The following is a 25,233-nucleotide window of genomic DNA, read 5'->3' as shown; positions in this document are numbered from 1 at the left end:
ATTTTTGATATAATATGTGTTTTGATTTATAGATAATGAATATATTATTCTTTTTTTTTTTTATTTGCAAGAATAACTTAGTAATTGATGTTTTTGTGACATAATTTTTCTGCGCATCCAAAACAGTCAGATTTTCACTGAATTTCTGTGTGACGTCACGACGGTGCACTCAAATCAATTTGATACTCATTGATAGGGAGGCGAAAAAAAAATTATCTTTGATAAAAAAAAAATTTCGTTATTACATCATTAAAATACTTTAAAAGAAATTTCTAATGGTGTATAAATTATGACTGTATGTTTGACCTTAAGAAAATTATGATTTTTTTGTGCTGTTTCGACCTAACATTGGTTGACATGGAAAAAGTGATGAGAGAGCTTGACGCTGGCTCAGCCGGCGAGACACACCCCCAAGGTCAAAAGTTAAAAAGTTGGAATTGAGTTTCGTAGACGATAGATCTACTTATTAAATAAGAAATTTAATAGTAGATCTAGTATTCGTAGTAAATTTCTAGCTCACAAATCTGATTTCATTTATATTTATGAACTTCAGTTGTTTAAAATGTCTCAGTAGTATCATTAATTGAATTCTTTGGGCTGGAAATCCAATGTATTGTTGGTACTGCACCTGGTATTAACTTCAATTTTTTTTTTAGAATCCCATTTCCACAGCAGTGAAGTTGCTGAAACAGCTTCTCTCAAAATGGTTTGAGCATAAACAGGAATTAGCTAATGCCTTTGTAAAATATTTGCTCTTCAGGCGAATAAATTTTCCCCATTTTCCCTTTAAAACTTCATCTCTTGGAAACAAATGAAAAGAGACACTAATTTCTGTATCAGCATACTTGCTGATTTTATCTTTGTGATTGGAACTACTGCAACAAGCTGAAGAACAATATTTAATTTTCTTCAAGTAGAAATAGAGGTTTATAAACAATGACCGATTATAAATCAACGTGGAGACTAGATCTAGCTGTGAACAGTAACAATAAATGCGATCCGATAGGTCTAGATCTAGACTAGAGAGTTTATCGGTTATATAGGTCTAGATCTATATTTAGCCAGCACCTTCGTGACGTCACGTTTTTAAAAACTAAAAACATCTCGCAGAACCCCGTTTTTTTGGGGGCGTGGAGAATTTTCTGTCTAATTTATTAAATATAAAATTTTCCGAGCATTTAAATAAAAAATGATATAATGTTTACTATTACAACTTTTTACGCAGAATTTAAATATGTCAATAACTAAAATTTGAAAAACTATCGGAGTTTCCCTTTAACGCATGCTGTTTATTGAGCCAAGACCCGGCGCGTGCGATACGGCATGTAAGGCGCACCGGGATAATACGAACGAGAGAGGGGGGCGTTAATAATTATTAAAACTACTAATCATTTTATTTGATTGTAAACAGTTTAGCTTATTATATATATATATATGTTTTAAACAGTTCAGCTCATTATATAAATGGTGTAAACAGTTTAGCCCATTATATTAATATTGTAATATATTTGTAGTTATGTAAACGATTAGATGGAAAGGTGAAGTAACAGTAGAAGTATTCTGTAGAGATATTCTGTAGAGGTATTCTGTAGAGGTATTCTGTAGAGGTATTCTGTAGAGGTATTCTGTAAAGGTATTCTGTAGAGGTATTCTGTAGAGGAAACTTTAGGACTCACATTTTCTATGTAGAGAGATGGGCTAGTGCTCCGATATACATTAACACCGTAACGAGACCACCAACAGAGCCTCAGTTCAATAAACACAAACACAACCCCATTGCGACCACAAACATAACAGCCACAACAACTACTACAGCTACGCCATCTCAACCGCTAGCACAATCACCACCACCTTATCACAACCACCATAGTACAACAACCAGAATCCACTAAAAACCAACACCATCACAACCTGATGAACAACCACCAGCACCAAAACCAGATGAACAACCACCTTACCACCTTCATCTCAGACACCACTACAACTATCTACTTCACAACCGGAAGAGCAACCACCTCCCTCAAAACCAGATGATCAACCACCCTCATCACAACCTTCACTACAACCACCCTCATCACAACCTTCACTACAACCACCCTCATCACAACCTTCACTACAACCACCCTCATCACAACCTTCACTACAACCACCCTCATCACAACCTTCACTACAACCACCCTCATCACAACCTTCACTACAACCGCCCTCATCACAACCTTCACAACAACCACCCTCATCACAACCTTCACTACAACCACCCTCATCACAACCTTCACTACAACCACCCTCATCACAACCTTCACTACAACCACCGGCATCACAACCAGAACAAACCCCCCCCCCCGCCCAGAACCAAAACAACCAAATTCAAGGGTTGCTCCCATTTTCTTTTTGTCTATGGACGTATGGATCTAAACAATTAATTTGTTTGCCTTGTTATTATGCGTATATATATATATATATATATATATATATATATATATATATATATATATATATATATATATATATATATATATATATATATATATATATATATATATATCAAAAGTAAACACAAATTAAAAAAAAACTTATTGGTAACTCTTGGGAGAGTAGTGGTAGAGTAGTGAGAGAGTAGTGGGAGAGTAGTGGGAGAGTAGTGAGAGAGTAGTGGGAGAGTAGTTGGAGAGTAGTGGGAGAGTAGTGTAGATTTTAACCCCCCTTCCACTCAACAAATCTGCCAAACTTTTTCTTAGTTTTTTATATAGACCAAAAAAAAACTTTTTTTACAGCAAAAACAAAACAAAAAAATAAAAGAAAGAGGGGGGCGCTATTTTTCATTGCAAACATGGCCGCCATTTCTCTGTGTGTGGCGGGCGTAATGAATTCTCTTTCTCCGTAAACTAACTCGGGACCTCTGCCTCCAACACCTCACAGGTATGGGGAGTAGCCACGGAGCCGCCATGATGAAATCTAATTAGCGATAATGAGAAGCGAAAATGGGGAGAAACCGCACGTCCTAATTACAAAGAAAAAGGGGGGGGGCGGGACTAAATGGGGTGAGCGTGACGACAAAGTAATGTGTGTGTGTGTGTGTGTGTGTGTGTGTGTGTAGACAAGCGAGCGTGGCAGGGTAAGCTGTGATGTCAACTCGACCTTATTAATGAGGTGTCTGCGGGTCACGTCCTGGAGTCACTGTGATGGGTGACACTCGTTAGTTTAGAACCATTGTTAAGTGAAAAAACAGAGAGGGGGTGGAAGAGGCAGTTAATGAAGCAGAAAGCAATGTGACAATTCTACTAATAGTTGGGTTCTTAGAACAGTCTTGGTCTTATAAACGTTTAGTTTGTCAAGTTCTTTGAATCCACACCTTTTGCTATTCATATAAGTACTAATTCTTTCCTGTAACCGTTAGAGCACCGGGCTGCCTGAATCAGCCAGTAAAACTCATGACCTAGTTGAGTTTTAAGCTTTATTGAACATATACAACTAAATTTAAATTAACACCTGGATATGCGTAATAATCTCTGCAGCTCTTTTGAACATATTTCTGAAAGATATTGCCATGAAAACTGTAGAAGGATTTACTCCTAGCTTGACCATAAACGGGCGGGCTATTTCCAAACTCAGGTTAGCTCAGATGATGTAGACTTCATGAGGTACACGATGCTGCAGCTAGAGCAGTTGGCGTGGGAATTAGTTCAGAAAAAAAAAGCTTAAAGACAAGTTTGTGGTACAGATAGTACGATACAGTTGAATGATTTAATATTAGAAGAAATTGACTCATTTAAATACATAGGGTCAAACAAAGCAAAGATGGAGGATCAATTAAAGAGATAAAAACCCGCCATATGCTGCAGAGAAAATTGTGAAAAATCTGTATATACTGTAACAAGTCAACACTCTGGCTGGCAAAAAAGGAAGAACTTCTTGCAAAGAAATATAGTTGCTAAAGAAGGATCCTAGCAATGAAATGTAGTGGCTGAAGAAGGATCCTAGCAAAGAAATGTAGTTGCTAAAGAAGGCTCCTTGCAAACAAATGTAGTTGCTAAAGAAAGATTCTAGCAATGAAATGTAGTTGCTAAAGAAAGATCCTAGCAAAGAAATGTAGTTGCTAAAGAAAGATTCTAGCAATGAAATGTAGTTGCTAAAGAAAGATTCTAGCAAAGAAATGTAGTTGCTAAAGAAGGCTCCTTGCAAACAAATGTAGTTGCTAAAGAAGGATCCTTGCAAACAAATGTAGTTGCTAAAGAAAGATTCTAGCAATGAAATGTAGTTGCTAAAGAAAGATCCTAGGAAAGAAATGTAGTTGCTAAAGAAAGATCCTAGCAAAGAAATGTAGTTGCTAAAGAAAGATTCTAGCAATGAAATGTAGTTGCTAAAGAAAGATTCTAACAAAGAAATGTAGTTGCCAAAGAAGGATCCTTACAAAGAAATGTAGTTGCTAAAGAAGGATCCTTGCAAAGAAATGTAGTTGCTAAAGAAGGATCCTTGCAATTAAATGTAGTTGCTAAAGAAGGATCCTAGCAATGAAATGTAGTTGCTAAAGAAGGATCCTAGCAATGAAATGTAGTTGCTAAAGAAGGATCCTAGCAATGAAATGTAGTTGCTAAAGAAGGATCCTAACAAGGAAATGTAGCTGCTAAAGAAGGATCCTTGCAAACAAATGTAGCTGCTAAAGAAAGATTCTAGCAATGAAATGTAGTTGCTAAAGAAGGATCCTAACAAAGAAATGTAGTTCCTAATGAAGAATCCTAGCAATGAAATGTAGTTGCTAAAGAAGTATCTTAACAATAAAATGTAGCTGCTAAAGAAGGATCCTAACAATAAAATGTAGTTGCTAAAGAAGGATCCTAGCAATAAAATGTAGTTGCTAATAAAGGATCCTAACAATAAAATGTAGCTGCTAAAGAAGGATCCTAGCAATGAAATGTAGTTGCTAAAGAAGGATCTTTGAAAAGAAATGTAGTGGCTAAAGAAGGATCCTAGCAATGAAATGTAGCGTCTAAAGAAGGATCCTAGCAATGAAATGTAGTTGCTAAAGAAGGATCCTAGCAATGAAATGTAGTTGCTAAAGAAGGATCCTAGCAATGAAATGTAGTTGCTAAAGAAGGATCCTAGCAATGAAATGTAGTTGCTAAAGAAGGATCCTAGCAATGAAATGTAGCGTCTAAAGAAGGATCCTAGCAATGAAATGTAGTTGCTAAAGAAGGATCCTAGCAATGAAATGTAGTTGCTAAAGAAGGATCCTAGCAATGAAATGTAGTGGCTAAAGAAGGATCTTTGAAAAGAAATGTAGTGGCTAAAGAAGGATCCTAGCAATGAAATGTAGTTGCTAAAGAAGGATCCTAACAATGAAATGTAGTTGCTAAAGAAGTATCCTAACAATAAAATGTAGCTGCTTAAGAAGGATCCTAACAATAAAATGTAGTTGCTAAAGACGGATCCTAGCAATAAAATTAAGTGGCTAAAGAAGGATCCTAGCAATGAAATGTAGCTGCTAAAGAAGGATCCTAACAATAAAATGTAGTTGCTAAAGACGGATCCTAGCAATAAAATTAAGTGGCTAAAGAAGGATCCTAGCAATGAAATGTAGTTGCCAAAGAAAGATTCTAGCAATGAAATGTAGCTGCTAAAGAAGGATCCTAGCAATGAAATGTAGTTGCTAAAGAAGGATCTTTGAAAAGAAATGTAGTAACTAAAGAAGGATCCTAGCAATGAAATGTAGCGTCTAAAGAAGGATCCTAGCAATGAAATGTAGTTGCTAAAGAAGGATCCTAGCAATGAAATGTAGTTGCTAAAGAAGGATCCTAGCAATGAAATGTAGTTGCTAAAGAAGGATCCTAGCAATGAAATGTAGTTGCTAAAGAAGGATCCTAGCAATGAAATGTAGCGTCTAAAGAAGGATCCTAGCAATGAAATGTAGTTGCTAAAGAAGGATCCTAGCAATGAAATGTAGTTGCTAAAGAAGGATCCTAGCAATGAAATGTAGTGGCTAAAGAAGGATCTTTGAAAAGAAATGTAGTGGCTAAAGAAGGATCCTAGCAATGAAATGTAGTTGCTAAAGAAGGATCCTAGCAATGAAATGTAGTGGCTAAAGAAGGATGCTAGCAATGAAATGTAGTTGCTAAAGAAGTATCCTAACAATAAAATGTAGCTGCTAAAGAAGGATCCTAACAATAAAATGTAGTTGCTAAAGAAGGATCCTAGCAATAAAATTAAGTGGCTAAAGAAGGATCCTAGCAATGAAATGTAGTTGCTAAAGAAGGATCCTAACAATAAAATGTAGCTGCTAAAGAAGGATCCTAGCAATGAAATGTAGTTGCTAAAGAAGGATCTTTGAAAAGAAATGTAGTGGCTAAAGAAGGATCCTAGCAATGAAATGTAGCGTCTAAAGAAGGATCCTAGCAATGAAATGTAGTTGCTAAAGAAGGATCCTAGCAATGAAATGTAGTTGCTAAAGAAGGATCCTAGCAATGAAATGTAGTTGCTAAAGAAGGATCCTAGCAATGAAATGTAGCGTCTAAAGAAGGATCCTAGCAATGAAATGTAGTTGCTAAAGAAGGATCCTAGCAATGAAATGTAGCGTCTAAAGAAGGATCCTAGCAATGAAATGTAGCGTCTAAAGAAGGATCCTAGCAATGAAATGTAGTTGCTAAAGAAGGATCCTAGCAATGAAATGTAGTTGCTAAAGAAGGATCCTAGCAATGAAATGTAGCGTCTAAAGAAGGATCCTAGCAATGAAATGTAGTTGCTAAAGAAGGATCCTAGCAATGAAATGTAGTGGCTAAAGAAGGATCCTAGCAATGAAATGTAGTTGCTAAAGAAGGATCCTAGCAATGAAATGTAGTTGCTAAAGAAGGATCCTAGCAATGAAATGTAGTGGCTAAAGAAGGATCCTAGCAATGAAATGTAGTTGCTAAAGAAGGATCCTAGCAATGAAATGTAGTTGCTAAAGAAGGATCCTAGCAATGAAATGTAGTTGCTAAAGAAGGATCCTAGCAATGAAATGTAGTTGCTAAAGAAGGATCCTAGCAATGAAATGTAGTTGCTAAAGAAGGATCCTAGCAATGAAATGTAGCGTCTAAAGAAGGATCCTAGCAATGAAATGTAGTTGCTAAAGAAGGATCCTAGCAATGAAATGTAGTTGCTAAAGAAGGATCCTAGCAATGAAATGTAGTGGCTAAAGAAGGATCTTTGAAAAGAAATGTAGTGGCTAAAGAAGGATCCTAGCAATGAAATGTAGTTGCTAAAGAAGTATCCTAACAATAAAATGTAGCTGCTAAAGAAGGATCCTAACAATAAAAAAGAAATGAAATGTAGTGGCTAAAGAAGGATCTTTGAAAAGAAATGTAGTGGCTAAAGAAGGATCCTAGCAATGAAATGTAGTTGCTAAAGAAAGATTCTAGCAATGAAATGTAGCTGCTAAAGAAGGATCCTAGCAATGAAATGTAGTTGCTAAAGAAGGATCTTTGAAAAGAAATGTAGTAACTAAAGAAGGATCCTAGCAATGAAATGTAGCGTCTAAAGAAGGATCCTAGCAATGAAATGTAGTTGCTAAAGAAGGATCCTAGCAATGAAATGTAGTTGCTAAAGAAGGATCCTAGCAATGAAATGTAGTTGCTAAAGAAGGATCCTAGCAATGAAATGTAGTTGCTAAAGAAGGATCCTAGCAATGAAATGTAGCGTCTAAAGAAGGATCCTAGCAATGAAATGTAGTTGCTAAAGAAGGATCCTAGCAATGAAATGTAGTTGCTAAAGAAGGATCCTAGCAATGAAATGTAGTGGCTAAAGAAGGATCTTTGAAAAGAAATGTAGTGGCTAAAGAAGGATCCTAGCAATGAAATGAAGTTGCTAAAGAAGGATCCTAGCAATGAAATGTAGTGGCTAAAGAAGGATCCTAACAATAAAATGTAGCTGCTAAAGAAGGATCCTAGCAATGAAATGTAGTTGCTAAAGAAGGATCTTTGAAAAGAAATGTAGTGGCTAAAGAAGGATCCTAGCAATGAAATGTAGCGTCTAAAGAAGGATCCTAGCAATGAAATGTAGTTGCTAAAGAAGGATCCTAGCAATGAAATGTAGTTGCTAAAGAAGGATCCTAGCAATGAAATGTAGTTGCTAAAGAAGGATCCTAGCAATGAAATGTAGCGTCTAAAGAAGGATCCTAGCAATGAAATGTAGTTGCTAAAGAAGGATCCTAGCAATGAAATGTAGCGTCTAAAGAAGGATCCTAGCAATGAAATGTAGCGTCTAAAGAAGGATCCTAGCAATGAAATGTAGTTGCTAAAGAAGGATCCTAGCAATGAAATGTAGTTGCTAAAGAAGGATCCTAGCAATGAAATGTAGCGTCTAAAGAAGGATCCTAGCAATGAAATGTAGTTGCTAAAGAAGGATCCTAGCAATGAAATGTAGTGGCTAAAGAAGGATCCTAGCAATGAAATGTAGTTGCTAAAGAAGGATCCTAGCAATGAAATGTAGTTGCTAAAGAAGGATCCTAGCAATGAAATGTAGTGGCTAAAGAAGGATCCTAGCAATGAAATGTAGTTGCTAAAGAAGGATCCTAGCAATGAAATGTAGTTGCTAAAGAAGGATCCTAGCAATGAAATGTAGTTGCTAAAGAAGGATCCTAGCAATGAAATGTAGTTGCTAAAGAAGGATCCTAGCAATGAAATGTAGTTGCTAAAGAAGGATCCTAGCAATGAAATGTAGCGTCTAAAGAAGGATCCTAGCAATGAAATGTAGTTGCTAAAGAAGGATCCTAGCAATGAAATGTAGTTGCTAAAGAAGGATCCTAGCAATGAAATGTAGTGGCTAAAGAAGGATCTTTGAAAAGAAATGTAGTGGCTAAAGAAGGATCCTAGCAATGAAATGTAGTTGCTAAAGAAGTATCCTAACAATAAAATGTAGCTGCTAAAGAAGGATCCTAACAATAAAAAAGAAATGAAATGTAGTGGCTAAAGAAGGATCTTTGAAAAGAAATGTAGTGGCTAAAGAAGGATCCTAGCAATGAAATGTAGTTGCTAAAGAAAGATTCTAGCAATGAAATGTAGCTGCTAAAGAAGGATCCTAGCAATGAAATGTAGTTGCTAAAGAAGGATCTTTGAAAAGAAATGTAGTAACTAAAGAAGGATCCTAGCAATGAAATGTAGCGTCTAAAGAAGGATCCTAGCAATGAAATGTAGTTGCTAAAGAAGGATCCTAGCAATGAAATGTAGTTGCTAAAGAAGGATCCTAGCAATGAAATGTAGTTGCTAAAGAAGGATCCTAGCAATGAAATGTAGTTGCTAAAGAAGGATCCTAGCAATGAAATGTAGCGTCTAAAGAAGGATCCTAGCAATGAAATGTAGTTGCTAAAGAAGGATCCTAGCAATGAAATGTAGTTGCTAAAGAAGGATCCTAGCAATGAAATGTAGTGGCTAAAGAAGGATCTTTGAAAAGAAATGTAGTGGCTAAAGAAGGATCCTAGCAATGAAATGAAGTTGCTAAAGAAGGATCCTAGCAATGAAATGTAGTGGCTAAAGAAGGATCCTAGCAATGAAATGTAGTTGCTAAAGAAGTATCCTAACAATAAAATGTAGCTGCTAAAGAAGGATCCTAACAATAAAATGTAGTTGCTAAAGAAGGATCCTAGCAATAAAATTAAGTGGCTAAAGAAGGATCCTAGCAATGAAATGTAGTTGCTAAAGAAGGATCCTAACAATAAAATGTAGCTGCTAAAGAAGGATCCTAGCAATGAAATGTAGTTGCTAAAGAAGGATCTTTGAAAAGAAATGTAGTGGCTAAAGAAGGATCCTAGCAATGAAATGTAGCGTCTAAAGAAGGATCCTAGCAATGAAATGTAGTTGCTAAAGAAGGATCCTAGCAATGAAATGTAGTTGCTAAAGAAGGATCCTAGCAATGAAATGTAGTTGCTAAAGAAGGATCGTAGCAATGAAATGTAGCGTCTAAAGAAGGATCCTAGCAATGAAATGTAGTTGCTAAAGAAGGATCCTAGCAATGAAATGTAGCGTCTAAAGAAGGATCCTAGCAATGAAATGTAGCGTCTAAAGAAGGATCCTAGCAATGAAATGTAGTTGCTAAAGAAGGATCCTAGCAATGAAATGTAGTTGCTAAAGAAGGATCCTAGCAATGAAATGTAGCGTCTAAAGAAGGATCCTAGCAATGAAATGTAGTTGCTAAAGAAGGATCCTAGCAATGAAATGTAGTGGCTAAAGAAGGATCCTAGCAATGAAATGTAGTTGCTAAAGAAGGATCCTAGCAATGAAATGTAGTTGCTAAAGAAGGATCCTAGCAATGAAATGTAGTGGCTAAAGAAGGATCCTAGCAATGAAATGTAGTTGCTAAAGAAGGATCCTAGCAATGAAATGTAGTTGCTAAAGAAGGATCCTAGCAATGAAATGTAGTTGCTAAAGAAGGATCCTAGCAATGAAATGTAGTTGCTAAAGAAGGATCCTAGCAATGAAATGTAGTTGCTAAAGAAGGATCCTAGCAATGAAATGTAGCGTCTAAAGAAGGATCCTAGCAATGAAATGTAGTTGCTAAAGAAGGATCCTAGCAATGAAATGTAGTTGCTAAAGAAGGATCCTAGCAATGAAATGTAGTGGCTAAAGAAGGATCTTTGAAAAGAAATGTAGTGGCTAAAGAAGGATCCTAGCAATGAAATGTAGTTGCTAAAGAAGTATCCTAACAATAAAATGTAGCTGCTAAAGAAGGATCCTAACAATAAAAAAGAAATGAAATGTAGTGGCTAAAGAAGGATCTTTGAAAAGAAATGTAGTGGCTAAAGAAGGATCCTAGCAATGAAATGTAGTTGCTAAAGAAAGATTCTAGCAATGAAATGTAGCTGCTAAAGAAGGATCCTAGCAATGAAATGTAGTTGCTAAAGAAGGATCTTTGAAAAGAAATGTAGTAACTAAAGAAGGATCCTAGCAATGAAATGTAGTTGCTAAAGAAGTATCCTAACAATAAAATGTAGCTGCTAAAGAAGGATCCTAACAATAAAATGTAGTTGCTAAAGAAGGATCCTAGCAATAAAATTAAGTGGCTAAAGAAGGATCCTAGCAATGAAATGTAGTTGCCAAAGAAGGATCCTAGCAATGAAATGTAGTTGCTAAAGAAGGATCCTAACAATAAAATGTAGCTGCTAAAGAAGGATCCTAGCAATGAAATGTAGTTGCTAAAGAAGGATCTTTGAAAAGAAATGTAGTGGCTAAAGAAGGATCCTAGCAATGAAATGTAGCGTCTAAAGAAGGATCCTAGCAATGAAATGTAGTTGCTAAAGAAGGATCCTAGCAATGAAATGTAGTTGCTAAAGAAGGATCCTAGCAATGAAATGTAGTTGCTAAAGAAGGATCCTAGCAATGAAATGTAGTTGCTAAAGAAGGATCCTAGCAATGAAATGTAGTTGCTAAAGAAGGATCCTAGCAATGAAATGTAGCGTCTAAAGAAGGATCCTAGCAATGAAATGTAGTTGCTAAAGAAGGATCCTAGCAATGAAATGTAGTGGCTAAAGAAGGATCCTAGCAATGAAATGTAGTTGCTAAAGAAGGATCCTAGCAATGAAATGTAGTTGCTAAAGAAGGATCCTAGCAATGAAATGTAGTGGCTAAAGAAGGATCCTAGCAATGAAATGTAGTTGCTAAAGAAGGATCCTAGCAATGAAATGTAGTTGCTAAAGAAGGATCCTAGCAATGAAATGTAGTTGCTAAAGAAGGATCCTAGCTAGAAATGTAGTTGCTAAAGAAGGATCCTAGCAATGAAATGTAGTTGCTAAAGAAGGATCCTAGCAATGAAATGTAGCGTCTAAAGAAGGATCCTAGCAATGAAATGTAGTTGCTAAAGAAGGATCCTAGCAATGAAATGTTGTTGCTAAAGAAGGATCCTAGCAATGAAATGTAGTGGCTAAAGAAGGATCTTTGAAAAGAAATGTAGTGGCTAAAGAAGGATCCTAGCAATGAAATGTAGTTGCTAAAGAAGTATCCTAACAATAAAATGTAGCTGCTAAAGAAGGATCCTAACAATAAAATGTAGTTGCTAAAGAAGGATCCTAGCAATAAAATTAAGTGGCTAAAGAAGGATCCTAGCAATGAAATGTAGTTGCCAAAGAAGGATCCTAGCAATGAAATGTAGTTGCTAAAGAAGGATCCTAACAATAAAATGTAGCTGCTAAAGAAGGATCCTAGCAATGAAATGTAGTTGCTAAAGAAGGATCTTTGAAAAGAAATGTAGTGGCTAAAGAAGGATCCTAGCAATGAAATGTAGCGTCTAAAGAAGGATCCTAGCAATGAAATGTAGTTGCTAAAGAAGGATCCTAGCAATGAAATGTAGTTGCTAAAGAAGGATCCTAGCAATGAAATGTAGTTGCTAAAGAAGGATCCTAGCAATGAAATGTAGTTGCTAAAGAAGGATCCTAGCAATGAAATGTAGCGTCTAAAGAAGGATCCTAGCAATGAAATGTAGTTGCTAAAGAAGGATCCTAGCAATGAAATGTAGTTGCTAAAGAAGGATCCTAGCAAAGAAATGTAGTGGCTAAAGAAGGATCTTTGAAAAGAAATGTAGTGGCTAAAGAAGGATCCTAGCAATGAAATGTAGTTGCTAAAGAAGGATCCTAACAATAAAATGTAGTTGCTAAAGAAGGATCCTAGCAATAAAATTAAGTGGCTAAAGAAGGATCCTAGCAATGAAATGTAGTTGCTAAAGAAGGATCCTAACAATAAAATGTAGCTGCTAAAGAAGGATCCTAGCAATGAAATGTAGTTGCTAAAGAAGGATCTTTGAAAAGAAATGTAGTGGCTAAAGAAGGATCCTAGCAATGAAATGTAGCGTCTAAAGAAGGATCCTAGCAATGAAATGTAGCGTCTAAAGAAGGATCCTAGCAATGAAATGTAGTTGCTAAAGAAGGATCCTAGCAATGAAATGTAGCGTCTAAAGAAGGATCCTAGCAATGAAATGTAGCGTCTAAAGAAGGATCCTAGCAATGAAATGTAGTTGCTAAAGAAGGATCCTAGCAATGAAATGTAGTTGCTAAAGAAGGATCCTAGCAATGAAATGTAGTTGCTAAAGAAGGATCCTAGCAATGAAATGTAGTGGCTAAAGAAGGATCCTAGCAATGAAATGTAGTTGCTAAAGAAGGATCCTAGCAATGAAATGTAGTGGCTAAAGAAGGATCCTAGCAATGAAATGTAGTTGCTAAAGAAGGATCCTAGCAATGAAATGTAGCGGCTAAAGAAGGATCCTAGCAATGAAATGTAGTTGCTAAAGAAGGATCCTAGCAATGAAATGTAGAAGTAGAGGCGGAGAAAGCAATGGGGAGACAACATCGATGTCATTGAAAGAAGTTCTATTTAAGGCAAGGTACAGAGAGGAATGTAGAAAGACGGTCGACAGATCATGTGTGGTTCTTCAACAGACTATGGGATAGAGCGCGAAGGAGAAGGTTCGATGCTCTGGTAGTGAACACAAAGTGCCCTCATAATTAATAGACGAAATGACCATCTCGATGAAAGCACTAATAAGAAACTTAGTCTCCTTGATGGCACAAATCCTTAATAAGCGATTAAATATCTGACAGATATTTTTTGGCCTGGCATAGTCAACGTATTATTTTCCACTTCAATGATTTCCATGTGCTGCCCCGGAGCTGGATTTTTTGTCTTAAGAAGAAGGCTTTAGTGACAGTGAATCTGTAAAATACTGCTGAGGTCGCTATTTATAAATGTCAGTGGTGTAAGAAATAGTGATTGTTGATTTGTGTCATGACAATATTCAGAAAAACGTTTCCAAACCATTAAATAGACGAATTTCTGTTGACACGGACAGTTTTATAGAAACATATAGATGTGTATAGAAGCATATAGATGTGTATAGAAGCATATAGATGTGTATAGATGCGTATAGATGTGTATAGAAGTGTATAGATGTGTATAGAAGCGTATAGATGTGTATAGAAGCATATAGTTGTGTATAGAAGCATATAGATGTGTATAGAAGCATATATTTCTTGATAGCATCAACATTTATTATCAAATGTTTCATACAAGAACAGGAAAAAAAAAGTTTCGCGAAATAAAAAGCAAGTCGATAACCAATTAACCAATCAGACAAATCTAGATCTCGATTGTACGCTGATATTTGGTGTTTTTCAAACGTTTCAATTGTCTACTCAGGAAATGTTCATTTAACTGTTTAATATTTGTATTCAATTATTGAAAATAAACCTAAGATTTGATATGAAATTGTAGAAACCTGATAGGATTTGATTTTAAATCCTCCAGACACTACGCCGAGATTATTTTAAATGTCAAAGGTTATTTTCCTTTATGTAAAGAAATAAACAGGAAAAGATTTTTATAATGTCTCTGAAAATTTATATATTTTCTAAATTTATAAAAGTGCATTAATTCAATTTCTCCAAAGAAAGTTTAAACTTGTTCTCTTTTAAAAGTTAAACTCCAGCATTAGCTCACATTCTGAATCACATCTCTAAATAGAGTCTTCATAAAATGCAACTATTTAGCTATCATTGTATTCTTTAGCATAGGCCATCATTATATGCTTTAGTGCAGTGATGCCCAACCATTTTCGGCCGGCGGGCCAGTTTAATTGCCAACACTCGTGTCGTGGGCCACATCATCGAATAGATAAAAAAAAAAGAAATAGAGAATAAACCATTTTAAATAGTTTTATTAGAAACCCGTAGCACTATTTGGCCTACGTACACACGTATGGCTATTATGTAAGATCGGTTTCATCTGTTTTATTAGTGAAACGTTTGTCTACTCAATGAAGTGCTTGTAAACATGTTTAGGCGGGCCGGATAAAAACACATTGCGGGCCGGATTTGGCCCGCGGGCCGTAGTTTGGGCATCACTGCTTTAGTGTACTATCAGTAAATGCTTCAGTGTACCATCAGCAGTGCTTTTTTTGTAAAAACAAACTAGGTGTCGGCACTCAGTGATGCATGGCCTAACTTTGAACTACTCATACATTAATACTAAACGTTAAAATACAAGAAAATGAATAAATTTTTCCCCACATTGAAAAAAGTGCCGGTAACCTGTACTGGTGCGTACCGTCACAAAAAAGCACTGACCATCAGTATGTGTTTTTTTTATAACTATGAGTATATGCGTTATATAATTAAATATAGCCATAATTATATGGTTTAATATAGCCATCATAATACTGTTTAATATAGCCATCATGATGTGTTAACTTATAGGCATCTTTATTACCTTTAGATGCTACTTTATTGCATACATCATTGTAACCCCATTATTATATATTATTATAAACTTTGGTATTGATTAAAGTATGATCTCGGTGTCACTTTTGGCATAACTCTCTGTAGGCCTATATTTTATCTGTCAGATAGTGACCACATACATTCTTGCACTCTGTTTTAGCCACTGTTTTGTTTTGTTTTAATTCAGTTTTTCAGAATTGTTTTTAATTTGGTAGCTCCCCCCCTCCCTTCCCTTAGCGTTTCCCAAACCCTAAAGTTCCGCGAGTCCTGAATAGGTGTTCCCACGAACTACTTAGTCTGTAGGACCGTTGGGGCATCATGCAAGAATGGTCGACCGTCTTTCTCCATTCCTCTCTGTCTTTTGCTTTAGTTAGAACCTCTTTCAATGGCATACATTCTTTTATGTTGTCTTTCCATCGCTTTCTCTGTGTGCCTCTTCTTCTTTTTCCTGGTACAGTTCCCTGAAGGAAGGTCTTTGCGAGCTCCGGAGACCTTGTAATATGACAATAGATTTTAAGCTTGCGTTTTCCTACGATAGTTAGCAGGTCATCAAGGGGTCAAATCACTGCAGTAACCCTGTCTCTAATCTCTTGGTTTGTGATGCGGTCTTTAAATGTAATACCTAGGATCCTTCTGTAGTATCTCAATTCCATTGCTAGAATCCTCCTCTCTAGCTCTGCAGTCAGCGTCAAAGACTCACAAGCGTACAAGAATTGACCACGTGAATTAATCTCTGTTAAAAAAAAATAATAAGCAAAGTGTTCCGATTAATACTCTAAATGTGCGAAGTGTTCCGTTAAGGATAAAGTTTGGGAAACAAAGCCCTAAGTTAACATAAACTGTCAAATGTCTTGGAAAGTCATTATAGCTATTTTCTAATTACCCGTCCACCACAGTGTCTGATGTGGTGCAAGCTAATAGGAAGAACTGTATAAAAAAATAGATCGAGAAAAAAATAGTTAAAGAAAGAGAGATAGAGAAATGAAAGAGAGAGAGAGGAAAGAGAGACAGAGGAAAAGAGAGTACTCATTTAGTAGTTAGAACCAGAAAGAGACAGAAAGAGAGACAGACAGAAAGAGATATATAGAAAGTGATAAAGAGAAATAGATAAAGAGATAAAGAGATATAGAGAGGAAAAGAGAGATTGACAGAGAGAGAGGGGGGCAAAGAAACAAAAAGATGGAAAGAAAGCCATTAAGATGACAAGAGAGATAGACAGAGAGAGGGCAAGATAGAAATAAAGAAGGAAAGAGGGAGAGAATGAGTGAAAGAGAGATCGAAAATGAGAGACAGAAAGAGGGAAACATAGAAAGACAGAGATAAAGAAAGACATAAAGAGGGAAAGAGATACAATGATAGAAAGAGAGAGAGAGAGAGTAAAAGAGAGGTAAAGAGATGCAGAGAATGGGGAAAAGATAAAGGAAAGAGAGAGAGAGATAGAGATGCCAAAGAAAGAGAGACAATGGATATAGAAAGATAAACAAGAGAACTAAATGAGACCTATCATTGGTTGGCAGAGTTAACAGAGAAACAGATACAGTGTCAGAGACTTAGGCAGACCATATCCCCACAACATTGGCTCTTTGTTGTTACGTTATCCAGTGTTCGACATAGACTCAGTAACTAGGAACTGTTACAGGTAACAAATCAACATGATGTTTACATTAGTTCTAGCCGTTCAAAAGTAACTGATTTCTTGTAATGGGTTTACCATTCACTTCGGGAAGCTTTGTCGTGCTGATGTACACACCGATAGACATAGATAGACACCCCCCCCCCCCAACCCATTTCCTTTCTCTTTCACTCTCTTTGTCTCTTTTTCTCTCTCTCTCTCTCTCTCATAAAAATTACTAACGCATCTATATATTGTTTCCATCATTCCTCTTACAAACAAATCATCTGTTATACAAACATAACACCTCTCATTCAAACATACTATCTGTTTTACAAACATACCATCGCCTATATAAACATACCATCGCTAATACAGACATACCATCGTTTATACAAACATAGTATCTCTGATGCGAACATACTATCTCTTTTATAAACATACCATCGCTTATACAAACATACCATCGCCTTTACAATCATACCTTCTCTTTTACTAACATACCATCGCTTATACAAACATACCATCTCTGATGCGAAAATACTATCTGTTTTTTAAACATACCATTGCCTATACAAACATACCATCGCCTATACAAACATACCTTCTCTTATACTAACATACCATCGCTTATACAAACATACCATCTCTGAAGCGAACATACTTTCTGTTTTTTAAACATGCTATCGCCGTCTCTTATACAAACGTAAGTTCTCATACAAACATACCATTTCTTACAAACATACCATCTCTTACAAACATACCATCTCTTACTAACATACCATTTCTTGCAAACATACCATTTCTTACAAACATACAAACATACCATTTCTTACAGACATACCATCTCTTACAAACATACCATTTCTTACAAACATACCATTTCTTATACCATCTCACATTGAACCAATGACAATCCAGCAATGCCATTGGTTCAACGTAAATCAGTGCCCAAGTCTCTATCAATCTCAACAAACACATTCTTAAACTACAAGACTGGAAGCATTTGCAATAGAAAGCAGGGAAAGAAACACCAGAGATGAAGAGAGACAGAGAAGGAGAGGGAGAGAGAGAGAGAAGGAGAGAGAGAGAGAAGTAGAGAGAGAGTTAAAGAGAGTGAGATTTGGCACAGAGCTCATCCCTGTGGCTGACAGTACGAAGATGCTCAATGAGCCTGCCCGGAGAAATCGGCCAGTGTGTATTCCGGAACGGTGTACGAGGGAGCAGTTTGTTCGGAATCTGTATGCGTGTGTTTCCGGAACGGGGTAGGCGTGTATGGATTTGCTTTCCTTCGGTTTGAATACTAAAGGCGGGTAACTCTGTATATGTGTGGAGGGAGAGAGAGAGAGGGAGAGAGAGAGAGAGGGGGAGAGAAAAGAGAGCATACCGAAGGTTCTGCCTACACAGTGTTCTGACCTGGTTTAAGACTTATCGATCCAAATAAAACCGATTTCTTTTCAGGTGCCTAAGTCTGGTCTTTCTCATATAGACGGCAATAGGGACCCTTTATTTTTTTTTTAAGGCCCTGAGTCTTTTGTGGTGATTGTCGTCAATGGATTTTTATGACAATCTGTTGACATTGATCTGGCTATAATTGGGGACTTTGAATATTTTGTTTCTCTTCTATTTCATTATTGGAGTAATGGCTTCACACAGTGGCAGTGTAACATAAGAAAAAAAAATCTTTAGACTTGGAAATTATTTGTTGGATATCTATGGGGCGACTGGACTTGTGGGGCTCTGGACACTCGTGCAATGACTGGATATTTTAGAAGCTGACCCCCCGGATTCGTTATTTATTTTATTTTCTTTGGCGGACAAAAAAAATGCAAGGCTTTCTAATGGTACTTTCTTGTCCGGTGTAGTAAAAAAAAAAAGCCAAACGAATTATTAATATAAGTGAAAACTTAAATAAAACGGAATAGCAATACAGTTTGAACGTTCAGCTCCAAGATCTTCTGTAGCCATTATTTTTTCTCTGAGGATTTTTCTTGGAGCTGTTGAAAAACCTTCACGAAAGGAAAGGAACGAGACAAAGTGAAAAGCTACGAAACAAAGTGAAAAGTTGTGTTTGGTCATGAACTGTTGACATGCAGGCGATCCTCAAGTGTTTGGGTTGCGGCGATGACAGCAACGACAACAACAATAAGGGGAACAAGGGCAAGTCCAGCTTCTCAGACCTCGAGGACAAAGGCAAGCCCCAGGAGAACCCGGACAACAAGAGTGGACTCAATGTCCGGCAGGTCTTCTCCTTGAAGCAGTCATGGAAGGGAGTCATGCGGGATGACGTGGGATTTGGTGTGGAGATGTTTATAAGGTAGGTGACCCCAAGGCAAACTGTGTCAGGTGTGTCAGGCGTGTCTTTGTGTCAGGTGTGTCAGTGTTTTGGTCGAGTCTGTGTGTCAGTTGTTGGATGTTTAACAGGGAGTCTTATGTTATAATTTGACTATAGATAAACTTGTTCTCATCTCCATATTGAGACCCCATTAAAGTCAGGGACTGCACACTTTGGATTTGATTTTTAAGAGAAGCCTTCATTTCCAGTGAGACGTCCAATAACTGGATGTCTTGGTTTTAAACAGCCAATAGACAAAATAAACAACTTTTAAAAACAAAACTTATCTAAGGGAAAGAATCGGTAATTACGAACATTTATATGTGAAAATTAAAGGGTTTAGCTCCCTTTTGCTATATAAAACAAAATTAGTTAACTAGTGCTAAATGATTATCTAATTGGTTAACTTTTCGATTGATCCCTTTATTGTTATCGAATTTGAATAGTTTTGAAAAAAATTCAACTTGATCCAAGAATGGGAAGTGGGATAAAAACGTGTCAAAACGTAATAAGGGGACTAAATCCATATATTTATAAACATCTCTCATAAAGAAGCATTTATTCCCCTTATTTCGAAATAAAATAAAATAATTATTCACCAACAATTAATTAACTAATTGTATTTTTTTTTATTGTTTCATGTCCTGTCAGTTCAATGAATAATAATGCAAAGTTTTACATTTATCTAGAATGCGAAATGAGAGAATCAAACTTTTTAGCAGACAGACTGACTGACAGACAGACAGAGTAAGTTGATATACACTTTGTAATTAAAAAGAAAGGCTGGTAGTGTTTGAGATAAATCGGTACAACGAAACTTTTAAATGTATTGAAATTAAATGTAAACTTAACCCATATCCTACTTTGTACACTGGCAGTGTACGTTTTTCAAAAGCTTATATAAAAAAAAACTATTAATGTTTTTTCTATTTTTTCTTTTGTTTTCGTTTAAGAACATGTTTGTCTACGTTTTGCCACGTGCTGTTTGACTTTTACTATTGCGTTTTATTATTTTATTGCACTTGAAAGTGACAACATTGTCAAAAATTGAAAAAAATTAAACCAATTTGGAAAATGTAAGTAATAACACATTTATATAAATATTTTCAAATAAAACTAATTGATTTAGAAACATAAAGTATCCTAGTATTATAATTAATTAATAGATTTAACATTTATAGCATGGTCTTTTCAAATTTTAATTTTTTGTAACGTACACTCCCAGTGTACATGGCAGGATATGCCACTGTAGGAATCAATGACTGATATATGAATCGAAATAGATCAAGACTTCATTTAGAACATAGATTTGTTTGTTTTAACCAATATTATCATATATTATTGCTATACAATATACATACCCTTATAATTGCAAGTTATAGATCTAATTATGATGATTATAAGGTTATTATTTGAAAAATTATAAACAATAATATAATAATTCCTTTTATAAATTTTCTTTTGTTTTGTTTTATTTTACTTCTAGCAGTTCTCCTAGGCTATAGTATTTTAACTGACTGCTTAGAAAAATATTTGTCCCATTAGCAAATTATAATCCTATTGATGTATGGTTATTTGAAAAAAAAATTATAATAATAGTTATAGATATTTATAATATTTTTTTAGGGTCTCAAGTAAATATTAACAGTTCACAATGTCATCATTAAGAATCAAGATGAGAACCTGATATCTAATAGTAAATAAATGAATTAGACAAAAGCATGATTCAGTTTCAGTGACATTAGAATCTTATAATTTGTTATTAGGTCCTTGAGTTATATCATAACATAATATGTTTACCTCTAAGACACCGTTATTTATTATATATATATTTATTTTTACATTTTAGTCACAATTTAGTATAGCTAATTAGCAGACCTAATATCACAAGGGAATTGAGTCTATAGACTTTATCAAAGCTAACAAACTTGAAAATGCCAAAATTATGACTGCGACCCAATGAAAAAAAATAGAAAAAAATGGAATTTATGATTACTACATAACTGATAAGCATATGAATATATAGTGATGGGAACTAAACTAATTTTTGTTAGTTAAACTAAAACTAAGTTTGAACTAAAAAAAAGTAATTAAACTTTTAGTTAATCACAAATTGAAAAAAATAGTTAAACTAAACTAAGAAACTTTAGTTAAACTTTTACTAACTATTTTGACCTTTTTTAAGGACGGAACAGCCAAACATGAAAAATATAAACAACAACCAATCTCTTTAGCAAAATGTAATAAACATTTATTTGTGCACATGAAAAAAGATTTAAATGTCTTTATGGGATAGATGTAGATCTTAATAGAATCACTAGATTAGACTAGAATGATACTATTATTAGTATTATAGAAATAAATTAGAAGTAATTGTCCAAGTTCTAATATAAGTTACTTTTTTAGAAGTAATGATAAAACTGCATGTTGACTCGCTAACTAACTCTAGATTCTAGAATATTCTGGATCTAATATCTTCTACAAATGAAATGATCAGAAATATAATCTGGATCTAGAATTAGAGCTAGCTACTAGACCTAGATCAAATAATTTATATTTTAATCTAAAAATAATTTAAGAAATACTAGTTACTACTACTACTACTACTACTAGATCTAAATAGACTCTAATATATATCTTAGTAACTCTAGATCTATCTAGAGATTTTAGATTATTATAATTATGATTATAACTAGATATGTGTATTTAGATCTATAAATTCTATATACTCTAGTAGATAATGCTATTAGAGCATGGAATGGGTTGCCTGAGCTAGCCAGGAAAACCAGTGACTTGGCAGAATTTAAGTCATTGGTTAATATGCATGACTAAATGCATGACGCGTAGGACGTAATCATCTTCTTTTTTGAAGTAACGTCTGTATTATATAAGATAAGATATAAGTATGATTATAATAGAAGTAGATGTAGATCTAGTCTAGATTTAGTTAATTTAGTATTAGATCTAGTATAGTGACGACTATTATTAGTAGGCCTATTATATATAGTCATTAATATTATAGATCTATCTGAATCTATCATCTTTGCATCTTAGGTCTTAGTATAGGCATATTCTAGACTCTAATTCTAGAATAGTAGAATCTCTAAACTAATAGATCTATATTATTGACTTCTAAGACTAAGACTACTAAGAGTTAGACTCTACTTAAGACTAAGAGACTAAAATAATTAAATATAGACTATTATGACTATTGATCTAATAGAAGTAATAGACTAATAATAATAGACTAGACGTCACTAGACTCTAACTTTAGATCTATCTAGTAAAAAGTTTTAAAATAAAAAGAGTCGACATTTCTTTTAGATCTATATGAAAAGCAAAATTCTTTGCCTGCAGCTATACAGGAACACACTGGTGTTTAATAAAAAAAGCAGCAAAATGTAGATCTATAGAAGCAAGGAATTATCGGGATGTATCAAGCAGCGAAACTTGCCAGAAATATAATGAACATGTTTATTTTTCTCGCCTTTCAAATACCTTGAATTGGCGGGAATAGCAACCATTATAGGGTAAAGGTCAAAGGCTTTCTAGTGACCTGTGCACCATCTAGTTTATTCTCCTCTCTCTCATTCATTATATATATATTCTTCGAATTACATAGATCTAAATATTTATTGGTATGTATGTTAAAAAAAGTTTGTAAAATTTGTAATTAAACTTTTTAGTTTGTAACTAAAAAAAATTAATTAAACTAGGATTTTGACTAAACTATTTTTTTTTAATTAAACTTTGGCCTTAACTATTTTTTTTTAGTTAAATTAAAAGTTAGCAACTTTTTAGTTAACTTTTGCCCATCACTATGAATATACGAATATAGGAGCATATAAAGTATGTTTGGTTCAATCGCACTTCAAATATTAAAATCTTTGCTTATGGACATGATCTTTAAATATCTCACTATTGTATTATTATTTGTTGAAAAAATACATCTGGATAGTACTGGTTAGTACCAGATACAGATGTACATTTGATGCCTATTTTTTTACTATATTGTTATAATTTTTTAGTAAAAAAAGCATTAAAATATACTTTTGTTTTTGCATTAAAATGCTTAATTTGTGTGTTTTTCAATGTTATAACTAATCTGTTTTCACTTAAAGATTGTAAGAAAAAAATATTTTTTTTATATAATGTTCCTCACGGGGCCACTTCCTGCTATGTACACTGCCAGTGTACATCTCACAGAATCGTTACTATATGGAATTTTTCAAAAATTCTTTTTGCAGTGTCTTAGTTTGACCAATAGAAATTGATATTTAATAGAAAATTTATATTTAATGCAGTAATAAAGTTTTGGCGGTTAATGGGTTAAGTTAGATTTAGCGTTATTGATGTCTGCTTGCATAACATAGCTACTTCCTTTTCGAATTCAGATTCTTTCATAGACTCGACCCCCCCCCCCCCACCTTTCCCCGCGTAAAAACTTTTTGACAACTGCAAACCATTTTTGTGTGTGTATTTGTATGGGTGGATGGGGGAAGGTCAGTGGCGTCACTAGGGGGTGCGTCCGCACTGTGTGACATCCAAGTGACAAAAAATGCACTTTTGCAATAACTGACAATTTAAAAAAAAATGTCATTGGCTAAATGTTGGAACATGCTCTTCACAATAAGAAATAGATTTATATACATTTAGTTTTAAATTTTGTCAAAACGTATTTTTAATGAAATTCTCTCAAAAAGTCTAAAACGTTACGTCATAGTTGACATCACATGCAAAAAAAACGTGAAACTTTGCTTTCCGCTGTCTACCAGAAGCTTGTATATGAACACTGCTTTGATTTTAAACATATGTCTTTGGAAGCTATTTAATCGAATCTATTGATATAGAAGTGAACATCGTAATATGAGGATGCCAAACAATAATCACCGTTAATCAGACGACAACATTTCATCAGGCATAAAATATTACAGAAATCTCACGTGCAATTAATGTAAATTCGCAGAATAGGATAACTATTAAGTTGCTATTGTGATGTCTAAAAACGATGATGCAATTTTAGAAATAGATTGTAAAAGATTCTCTAACCAAAATGAAAGAAATGTTACAATGATTCAGTCATATGTGTTTAGGGGGATGTTTTTTTGTAACATTTCATAAGATTTACGAAGGAAATTATCTAGAACAAAAGAAAAGTTCTCCAGTTGTCCAAAGAAATGGTTCTAATGGCAGGATTTAGTCAATGGCAAGAAATTGTGCTGTTTTTGTTGTTTTTTTTGGTCGGCTAATATCAACTGATTCTCTAGAAATGAAATAGAAATGTGTCGGAACATTGGAAGGACGTAGGAGAAATCTCCAACTGGAATGGAACATTGTGTAAACAAGAGCATCCGGCTACAATATACAAGAGGCAAGAAGTCGTTGCTATGATAGATGTAATAAAGAAAAACTATGGAAGCCTATATTGCACAGAGTGTTTCTATAACAGCAGAATATTTCACTTTTCGTTACCATAGAAACGATAACATATAGCACTTACTGATCAGATTCAGACGTTATAAGATTTAATGGGAGAAAAAAAAGCTGATGAGATTAAACAAATAGCTTAAAATGTCTAGATTGGGGGGTGCTATTACCTTTATGATATGTCCAACTTACGGATTTGAAAATGTAGCTTCAGTGTCTCAAACCATGGAGGAGTACAGGACATTTTAGGAACCAACAGAAAAGCTTCAACTCATACTGGAAACATTGATGTGGCAGATAAATTTGAAGCGGCCCAACCAAAAGGTCCATATTCAAAAAATGGCAAAGTATTGTAGATATTATCAAAATTATTAGCGTATATGGTGATTTCCCAATAGACGATATTTAAACAGAAATACCACGAAATCGTAAAAGAAACTAAATTTAAGATATTTATAAATTTTCAAGTTTGAAATCCAGAAAAGAAAACAGTGTAGTTTACTTAAGGTTGCATTGTTGCAATATTTATCTATAGATATATTGTAATAAATTACGGAATTTTAAAACAGAATCGACACCTATTTTACAGTTGTTTAACAATTAATTTATGTAGGTAATTATAAAGAGAATAAA

At 34.7% G+C, this 25,233-nt stretch overlaps 1 protein-coding gene across 11 annotated transcripts in view; it reads left to right on the top strand.

The window, feature by feature from the left end:
* Positions 1–25,233, top strand: part of LOC106073575 (neuroglobin-like) — a 254,252-nt gene that overhangs the window by 181,583 nt on the left and 47,436 nt on the right. For 2 of the 11 annotated variants that reach the window (XM_056025124.1, XM_056025125.1), the window contains exon 2: positions 18,479–19,155. The exons of 7 other annotated variants lie outside the window; for them this stretch is intronic. In XM_056025124.1, coding sequence (XP_055881099.1) covers positions 18,929–19,155 — 227 coding nt within the window. In that variant the 5' untranslated portion in view covers positions 18,479–18,928. Of the gene's footprint in view, positions 1–18,236; positions 19,156–25,233 lie in introns of those variants that run through there. 2 more of the 11 variants (XM_056025123.1, XM_056025122.1) reach the window with 2 other exon arrangements.

The sequence above is a fragment of the Biomphalaria glabrata genome, chromosome 3 (genome assembly GCF_947242115.1).
Source record: "Biomphalaria glabrata chromosome 3, xgBioGlab47.1, whole genome shotgun sequence".
Lineage (NCBI taxonomy): Eukaryota > Metazoa > Mollusca > Gastropoda > Planorbidae > Biomphalaria > Biomphalaria glabrata.
This window is presented reverse-complemented; position numbering and strand designations above follow the sequence as displayed.